This window comes from Protomyctophum bolini (genome assembly GCF_963924005.1).
Source record: "Protomyctophum bolini genome assembly, chromosome: 19".
In the NCBI taxonomy this organism is placed as follows: Eukaryota; Metazoa; Chordata; class Actinopteri; order Myctophiformes; family Myctophidae; genus Protomyctophum; species Protomyctophum bolini.
This window is the reverse complement of record NC_137880.1, coordinates 5,539,658-5,549,907: the sequence shown is the minus strand read 5'-3', so window position 1 is coordinate 5,549,907 and position 10,250 is coordinate 5,539,658. Positions and strand designations below refer to the sequence as shown.

Here is a 10,250-nt window from a genome sequence, read left to right as displayed (position 1 = left end):
ATGTGGTCCAGTCCAATGGCGGCTCTTCTACATAGACTTCTATTGAATGGGGGACAACCGGAAGTTTACGGAATGCATTGGAGTCTATGGGCTTCATGAGTACATGAACCACGTGACCGGGCTGTTTTTTGCCCCCTCGATATCGCAACTCTTAGATGGCTCTGGGGCTGGCGCCCCCTCAAAAATCGATCTAAAGGCCATACTCCTTTTTCTTTCTTTCTTTTTTTGCAATTTGCAACGTTCTACTGCACACAAACTTTGGAGCAATATCTAAAAACCCAATGAAGCTTTTATGAGCCAATGAAAATTGAATTGCAGTGTTATGAAAAGTCTCCTTCTGCCCCTATACATGTTTATAAAAACCGTACAGTAGGCTATGGTAGAGGGTCATACCAAATAGCATAGTGCCCAAATTATAGTAACCATAATTAATCATTTTGTTGAAATACACACAGTTATGCACAAATAAACGTGCGTAGCTTTATGGCCTTTATTCAGTGAGTTACAAACCTCCTCCACCAGGGGGCGCAAATCATCCAGGAATAAAGGATCCATGCATCCAGGCTCGTTTATTGAGCAAACAAAAATGAGCATGCGCGAAACACGTTGACCCGGAAGTAACTCCGTGGTGTTGTTGTTTACATACATTCCATTCTCACACCATCAAACCACACACAGACCGCCGCATACACACACAGCAGAGAAACAAAAAAAAGCTCTCATGAAAACAACAACGTAAACCATTCAGTCAGAAAGAATGTATAACAAAGCACAGTCGTTCAGGCTGTCGGTAGACGAACACGTGACGGCGGCGGGAGAGGAGATACTGTGCGCGTTGGAGAAGCAGCATTGCTACTATTCCTCGGAGCGCGTCCGAGTGTTCGTCAGCCGGCGGCTGGCCGCCGCCGCGCAGAGCCTCTGCGACCTGTTCCAGAGAGAGATGGAGGACCTGCACACGCTGCTGCAGCAACACTACAGCACACTGCTGCTGCTGGACCTCAGGCTGGTCTCCACTGCAGGTTTGACCACTTTTATACTCACTATTAGTCACTAACTACACAGCACACTGCTGCTGGACCTCAGGCTGGTCTCCACTGCAGGTTTGACCGCTTTTATACTCACTATTAGTCACTAACTACACAGCACACTGCTGCTGCTGGACCTCAGGCTGGTCTCCACTGCAGGTTTGACCACTTTTATACTCACTATTAGTCACTAACTACACTGCACACTGCTGCTGCTGGACCTCAGGCTGGTCTCCACTGCAGGTTTGACCACTTTTATACTCACTATTGGTCACTAAAGAGCACACTGCTGCTGCTGGACCTCAGGCTGGTCTCCACTGCAGGTTTGACCACTTTTATACTCACTATTGGTCACTAAAGAGCACACTGCTGCTGCTGGACCTCAGGCTGGTCTCCACTGCAGGTTTGACCACTTTTATACTCACTATTAGTCACTAACTACACAGCACACTGCTGCTGCTGCTGCCGGACCTCAGGCTGGTGACCACTGCAGGTTTCAGGTTTGACCACTACTCACTCCAACTAAAGCAGTGGTTTAACTCTGAGGGCTGTATTTTGCGTGTCTTAAGTACCAGGTCTTATTACCTAACTTGAGTAAACTAAAGACCTGGAGGCGTGATCAATGCTCTTTGGCCACTCAGAATAGCCAAATGGCATTGATCACGCCTCCAGGTCTTTAGTTTACTCAAGTTAGGTAATAAGACCTGGTACTTAAGACACGCAAAATACAGCCCTGAGAGTGTTAAAATGGCCATTTGTGCACGCAATTACGCAACCATAAGGGTCCATTTGGTTCCAAACTATCATTTAGCTGGGTGGGGACCCCCTGGCTGTGCACTACAGCACTATAGGCTTTTTCACAGTCAGGCAATTTGCCCTCTTCAGACGCGGCCGGATCCAGAGATCTCCATCTCCATGTGGGACACAGACGGACGGTTAAAACGGGTGCTATGACAAGTTGACAACGGGTATTATTAGGTTCCCAAGTTGCCCAAGGACCCCCAGTTTGACATGCATTAGTCTACGCACCCCCATTTAATGGCATTGCTATCTCTGGGACCCCCAATTTATATTGTAAAATCAATGTTAATTAACTCTTGAGAGTGTACAAAAATACAACCCTAACGGGTCCATTTGGTTCCATTTGTACACTCTCAGTTACAGACCCATAAGAGTCCATTTGGTTCCATTTGTACACTCTCAGTTACAGACCCATAAGGGTCCATTTGGTTCCAAACTGTACTCACTACAGCACACTGCTGCTACTGGAGGTCTATTTGGCCGCCGACAACCATCTCAAAATATCTTGTTCCAGCGACCCCCCCCACCCCCCAGAAGCAAAGATTTGAGTTAAACATGTTTTCTTTATAAGAAAATATTACATACTGTATATATTCAATATTTGCACAATTTTTCAAAAAATAGCAGATCTACAAGCACACAGGTTAGAAATAGTGGTACATCTTCCCTCTATTCCATTGTGCCCCACCTTCATATTCTATTTCCTCCTTCCAGAACAGTCTGTGGAGTCCAGCCTGCAGGTGAAGATGAGTTCTCCAGTTTTAGCCAGGAGCCCTTCTGTCAAAGTGGAACCTGAAGACCACCTGTATCTCAGTAAGTTTCATGCTCTCTCTCTCTCTCTCTCTCTCTCTCTCTCTCTCTCTCTCTCTCTCTCTCTCTCTCTCTCTCTCTCTCTCTCTCGGAAACCCAGACGCTTTTATTTCCAGGGAGAAAAAAAAAAGTCTGGGACCGAGTCCACTTCAATTCGGTATAGAGTAGCGCAAACGTTGATCACTCTGCTGATTTTTGATCGTCTGCACCTTTGTTAAATTGACGTACACACACACACACACACACACACACACACACACACACACACACACACACACACACACACACACACACACTGCTCTCTCTCTCTCTGTCGTTAATGAATTAGTCTCATGTCACGCAGCTGCGTCTAGATTCTCCCGACGGATCCTGCCGGGAGCTGCCTATGCCATAGAAAGCATAGTTGGACCCTCACCCCTGTCTTCCATGACGCCAGTAATCTGTGATGTATCTGTGACGTATATGACCCCAGAGTGGGACAAGGTTTCAACCTGAACCAGACTACAAGAAATACAGAGCCTTTCTGTCTGAAGCCACTTTTTCGGCGAATTCCAATCTTGGAATCTTGAAACTTCCGTTCCCGAAAAGCAGCACATGGGACATATCGCCACCTCAACTATGTTGACATTGTAGCCCACCTGCCCAACCCCTTGCAGCCAAACTCGGTAGTCGCGTAGCACCACACGCGGAAGCTACGGGTGAGTCTTAAGGCTCATACATGCTCCAGTTTGTGGAGATAGGTTATCACCGTTTTAGGTGATAGCTTATCACCTAAAACGGTGATAAGAGTTGAGGCCATCATACTCGCGGTGATGTCCTTAAGGATTGACCCCGCCTCCCTGTGGTTTACCCAACTTCTAGACCAATCGGTGGACGGGGGTGATAGCTCCAGAGTGAAAAGACTTGTCTCATATAAAAACAGAGAGATTTTTACCATTTTCAACATTAAAAAAAAATAGCAGACCTACAAGTTCATAGCGCTACACCGAGTGCCGCGCTATGAACTTGTAGGTCTGCTATTTTTGAAAAATTGTGAAAATGTGGCGCGAATCTATATATTCTTTCAGAGCGAACGTTTTTAACTCAAATCTTGGCTTCTGGGGGGTGACTGGAACTACACGTTTTCAGATGGGGGGGTCGGCGGCCAAATGCAGATATTTTTTGGGGTCCTTGACATGAAAATGTTTGAGAACGACATAGAAACAGGGATTTTTCAGGTTAAACAGCCACTGTTTTTTTTTTTACTTAATCGTAAACAAAAAAATCACACCCGTGTGAACCGAGTGGTGCAACCCCTCCTCTCTCTCTCTCACTCTCTCTCTCTCTCTCTCTCTCTCTCTCTCTCATTCTCATTAGCAGGCAACACTGCAGCACTAATACTATCTCTCTCTCTCTCTCTGTTTCTGGCAAACAGCGCCCCTACTGGTACTCAGTCATACTCGTGCTCATTAATACATAAATACATACTGTAGGTGAACACGGACATTGCTGGTTGTAGGAGTGGTTGCCACTCAAAAAAAAAAAGGTTGTTTGCTGTAGGCACAATTGATTGTTAAGGGGCGCTAGCTTTTTCCCCCACACCTCTCAAGATTTGCCATTGACAATGAACGGAGAAGTTACGTCAGAATCCCGCTAAATATTAAACATCAACACTTACGTCATATGTAAACGAGCAAATCGGCTAACCAATCACATGGTTGGTGGGCGTGGCCAATAAGGGACCACCTTATATGTACCTTTGTATGTAGCAATGTCAAATGTCCGCTAACATAAAATTGATGATCTCCCAATCTCTGTGCGGGCACCACAAGGCCACTCGGCTGATTTGTGACACCCCCTCCCCAATCTCAAACCTTGACTCGGTTGAGCAATCTCCCGAGGCGGGAGTTCCCCCGCGAGGCGGTTGGCCAATCGGTGCGGGCGCGAGTCGGCACTGTACTAATTTGGGCGTCGACGTCACCCAATCACACCTGAACTCTATATAGGTAGGAGGAGCGGCCTATACACTCAGCCACGATAAACGATACACATAAAAAAATAAATAAACTAAAGAGATCCATAAATAAGGTTAAAGTCAGCTTTTTTGCGAGTCGCCGCCGGCTCAGTTCATCATCGTCATGTCCGACCACCGCAGAGACATCAAGCTCATCAACGACATCATACAGTACAACAAGCTGTGCCGGCAGAAGCGCGTGTACAAGACCTCCAGCCACCTGGCGCAGCATGTGGCGGCGCGGCCCAGCCCCCCCTGGGGGGGCGGGCAGCAGAGGGTCAGCCAACCGGCGGCGCCCAGCGGCCACGCCTCGAGCGGCCCTGTGGCGGCGCCACAGGGCCAGACCGCGGCGATGGGGGGAGGGGGAGGAGATGGGTCCTGGGAGTGCCTGAACGGATACAAAATGGAGAACCAGCTCCTGAAGCAGTGGAACGCCCGGCTCTCGGCCGAGATGGACAGCATGGCGTGGAGGACGGAGGAGCTGGAGAGGGAGCGGCGGGCGCTGAGCGCGAGGAACGAGGACCTGGTCCAGGAGCTGACCCTGGCCCGCCGGCAGGCCGGCGTCCGAGTGGAACCGGCGTAGATGACGTGCTTTTAGAATCTGATCTCAGGTCAGATCGGAAAGCTGTCAGGATGTAGAAGACATTTTTTAGAATCTGATCTCGGGTCAGAACGGAAAACTGTCAGGATGTAGAAGACATTTTTAGAATCTGATCTCGGGTCAGAACGGAAAACTGTCAGGATGTAGAAGACATTTTTTAGAATCTGATCTCGGGTCAGAACGGAAAACTGTCAGGATGTAAAAGACATTTTTAGAATCTGATCTCGGGTCAGAACGGAAAACTGTCAGGATGTGGAAGACATTTTTAGAATCTGATCTCGGGTCAGAACGGAAAACTGTCGGGATGTGGAAGACATTTTTAGAATCTGATCTCGGGTCAGAATGGAAAACTGTCAGGATGTAGAAGACATTTTTAGAATCTGATCTCGGGTCAGAACGGAAAACTGTCAGGATGTAGAAGACATTTTTAGAATCTGATCTCAGGTCAGAATGTATTAAAGGCGGTGCTCGCCGCTGGGGCTGTGACCGTCGGAAGACTTTATTGACGAATAGAATTGATTGAGAAATTCCCTCGCGTTTTTGTTAATAAATCGTTTTCATTTTATATATATATATATCAACGGAACGTTTCATCACTTAACTATTGTACACTTCGTCGCACAAGTGTCATGCGGAACTAGTGAGAAAAGCAGATCTACAAGCTCACCACGTGCATTGTGAAGGATTTTGCCCAACATGGGGATTATTAACCAATTATGTTTTTTGAGGGGCCCTCCTACACAACACTTTAATGTTTGTCTTTAGTTCAATGTTTGTTTTGTAAACGCATTGACAATGAAGTAAACATTTATGTCATAATGTTTCATTTAAGTCCTATTGTATTGTTAATGGCGTTTAATGTTTGTGTTTGTTTTTCATCCCCATTACATCACCTAATCAACATGAGTTAGACTTTAATATATTAGCGCCCCTCACTTCACAAGGGTGTGATTTTTTTATTGTCAATTGCATTGGTTGGCTAACCGTCATAATTTATTTCTGACCCCTCTCCGAAATGCCTGTCTGTCCTGACCCCTTATCCATAATGTATACATTATGGACTGTTATTTGTCTCTGTTGCGTAGTGCTTTATTACTTGCGCAAGCAGAGCCTGCAAGTCATGTTTTTTTGTCCGGTGCTCCGATGCGTATGTCCCGTGGCAGCGTATGACGTAATGGTTAATCTGTGCTTGATATGGCATTGGTGTCAGATTACATACATGTATACATTAGGAGCATTACCTTTAATCCACCCGACACTGAAGCATATTATTACTTAGTCACCAACGAGAGCCAGTTATACCCTGGCATTGGTACATATCTTCATCACGTCATATACGCAGCTTTGGGACATACGCATCAAACGACCCGAGTAACCACAGTATACTGCTACGAATTGCATATAGGCATTTCCTTTAATCCACCCGTCACTGAAACATATCTTTATTATGTCACCACTGACAGCCAGTTATACCCTGGCATTGGTACGCATCTTCATTATGTCATGTGCAGCTAGGGACATACGCATAAAACAACCATAATGGGTTGTTATTAATTACGTAACCAGTCAATGTTTTTAAATCGTTTAAAATGAATTACGATCATTTAAAAGGTTCAAACGGTTCAAGGTTCATTCAAGAGTTGTCAAATAAGGAATATTTTCTTTCAGTCTAACGGATAAACCCAAAGTAGATACTTAAATATAATAGAATCTAATAGGAAGATGGCCTACAATAACATACAGGACGTTCAAACAGTGCAGTGTGACTCTGATCAGCCCATATAGTGACAATCAAAGCAGATGGGGATAGAAGCTTTTACCATATTTAACTAACTAACCAACTAGCTACGTAGCACATAGCTAAACCTAATAATTCAATATTTAAACCGTTATTTCACAGAGAGGCTGAGATTTGAACGTTCGTAGCGGTCGACAGAGTAGGCACTCGACAGAGTGCAATTCTACTTGCGCAAGCGGAGTGTGCAAGTAATGTTTTTTGTCCGGTGCTCCGATGCGTATGTCCCGTGGCAGCGTATGACGTAATGATTCATTTGTGCTTGATATGGAATTGGTGTCAGATTACATACATGTATACATTAGGGGCATTACCTTTAATCCACCCGACACTGAAACATATCACTTCACCATCGAGAGCCAGTTATACCCTGGCGTTGTTTGTGCTCCCGCTTTGGCAACGCCCATTCCAGAACTGCTGCCGTGGGGAGGGCTTTCAGTCTGAATAATGAAGTGAAAGGACATGAACATTCAGACCGAGTGTCGGGCTACATTGGACTCAAAAATGGAATAACATAACTTTAGTTGCATTTCATACAATAATGAAACATTTGACCAAAGCCAGGACAGACCAGTCCCTCGCCTACCACAACTACAAAACAGGAAATACAGCACATTGTCAATGAAGTTCCAAACATTTAATGGTTCTCTCTCATTTTGTCTTTTGCTTAGACTTTGTGAACCTCCCAAAAGAGGAGGACGACGACGACGAGGTTTCCCCTGAACGGCAAGAGAGGAGTCCCAGTCTTGTCCAGGATGAGCCAGAGGAGGCTGGTGGGTCAACAACAACAACGTTACTAGCAGTGAAGAGTGAAAGAGCTGGTGGAAACGGTGAGACGGAGCCTCTAGCCGGCACCTCAGCTAGTGGGCAAATGAAAGCAAAAGCCGACGAGGACTACTGTGGAACATTGCAACTATCTAGTGATGACCAGCTCCTCCGTTCACACCCTTACGAATCAGACGCCGAATACAGTGGCGAGTGGGAGGAGACCGGCGGAGATCAATCGGCAATTGATCAATTGAGCAATGAGCTATCCCAGGACCTGATGACGGCAAAACTAATTCCATCCCCGAGGAGTCATAGAGGGGAGACACCGGTTAGTTGTACAGTTTGTGGTAAACTATTCGCTTTCGGCGGACATCTGATCAGACACATGCGGACTCATACAGGGGAGAAACCCTTTAGTTGTGCAGTTTGTGGCAAAAGCTTCAATCAGTCTGAAATTCTGAAAAGACACTTGAAGACTCACACGGCCGAAAAGATCTTTAATTGTGCAGTTTGTGGCAAAAGCTTTAATCGAACTTCAAATCTGAAAACACACATGAGGATTCACACTGGCGAAAAACCCTTTAATTGTGCCGTTTGTGGTAAACGTTTTACTTTGAAATGTCATCTGAAAACACACATGATGATTCACACAGGCGAGAAACCCTTTACTTGTACAGTTTGTTGCAAAGGCTTTGGTCAAAAAAGTGGTCTGGAGAGACACATGAGGAATCATACAGGTGGGGAATACCTTTAGGTTGGGATACCTTTACCTCACATGTCGATATAGTTACTTCTGAACAATCCCAGTTGCAATGTCAATCACGGCTATACACTATTAATGTAACAGTCGCGTCTAGGGATGGAGCTCGGAAAATCGGGTCCATTACAAACCCGGTTCGGCATTTATCGAGACCCGAGTATAAATAAGCGTTTGGCCTCACCGGGTATAGCCGCAGCGGCTGACGTCATGGGCCGCACGCTATAAAGGGGGCTTGGACGCGACGGGTGGTTGCGTGGTTCCGTCATCGTTTGCCGTTTGTGGAAGTATGGTGGAACGGGTGAAAAGTTTGGTAACGTTAAAAAGAAAGACAAGAGGGGAGCTAAATGCAATAATGTAGCCTATACTACCACAGTTGTTGCATGCACGAAAGGGAGCATCTCGACAATGCATAGACATCTGCCCATAATGATACCTTGCGATACCTTTGCATGTCTGCACCGAGTCGAAACAACACGGGAGCCGTCAGCAGCGGAACAACCATCCTGCTCTTCCACCCAACGCACGTTGCGCTTGCTGCCCAAGGCAAGCGCGGTAAGACGTTGCCATAATTTATTAATCCAAGTCATAATCATACGTTTGGGAAACTCAAATCTCCCTGCCATTATAATACTGTATCTCCCGCGAATCGATTGAATAGTCTCACATACTACGTGACGTATCCAATGTGCAACTTCTCAGTCTATCGAAAAGCTCACAAGGCGGTGCAACCAGACGCGTTGTGAGCTTGTAGATTGGCTATTTTTGGTGCGCGACACCGCCGTACAATGAACAGTTCCCTCTGTCTGTTAGAAAGGCAGGCCTACTGTATAAGGCCTATAGTAAAATGTAGTGCAAAGGGGGGTGTGTGTGTGTGTACACACACCTTATAACTGTTTATTGGCATACAAACTCTCACAACTGGCCAATAAAAATAAGGTTCTGTTCTTTCCACAAAATAATAGCAAATGCTCGATAGTGGGCTCAATAAGGACCCGGCTCAATAAGCCTGCTCGATAAGGTGATCGTTATCAATAATAATACCTTAAAGGGACACTTCACCCTTTTTGCAAAAAAATATATGTTAATGACGTTTAGAAGCTTTAGAACACTTTCCTGGAGATCTTTATGTGTGTAATATGTGGTTTTAGATATTTTAGATTGTAGCAGTGAGCACACTTGTCTCTGATGTCATGGACACTGGTCTCACTACCTTCCTGGACTACAATTCCCATACTTCTTTGGTGCACTGCTCCTCCTTGTGGATAGGGGGAGAGCTGTCTTACTGAGACAACATGTAGTCCAGGAAGGAAGTGAGCCCAGTGTCCATGACATCAGAGACACTGGGCTCACTGCTACAATCTAAAATATCTAAAACCACATATTACACACATAAAGACCCCCAGGAAAGTGTTCTAAAGCTTCTAAACGTCATTAACATATATTTTTTAGCAAAAAGGGTGAAGTGTCCCTTTAACGAGCTCCATCCCTAGTCACGTCATACGACATAATGGCAGTTTTTAAGCTAAAGAAATTAGGAAATTAGGAGAGTTGTGTGCTTATACTGAAAAGGAGCACATTTCTATGTGGATGTACAAGGAGTCCTACTTTACACCCCGTGGTCGCAGCAGACTACAAATCCCTGCCGTCACCCCTAACATCGTGAATGTCGCGGTCTTCAAAATATGATATCCGGTGGG

At 45.6% G+C, this 10,250-nt stretch overlaps 1 protein-coding gene across 1 annotated transcript; it reads left to right on the top strand.

Annotated features, from left to right (window-relative positions):
* Positions 1-728: 728 nt before the first annotated feature.
* On the top strand, positions 729-9,462 carry LOC308334063 (uncharacterized protein). The gene is made up of 3 exons (XM_080790652.1): positions 729-1,019; positions 2,541-2,639; positions 7,697-9,462. Exons 1-3 carry the CDS (start codon positions 758-760, stop codon positions 8,545-8,547), a joined length of 1,212 nt encoding a protein of 403 aa, XP_080646778.1. The 5' UTR covers positions 729-757; the 3' UTR covers positions 8,548-9,462.
* The last annotated feature ends 788 nt before the right edge of the window (positions 9,463-10,250 follow it).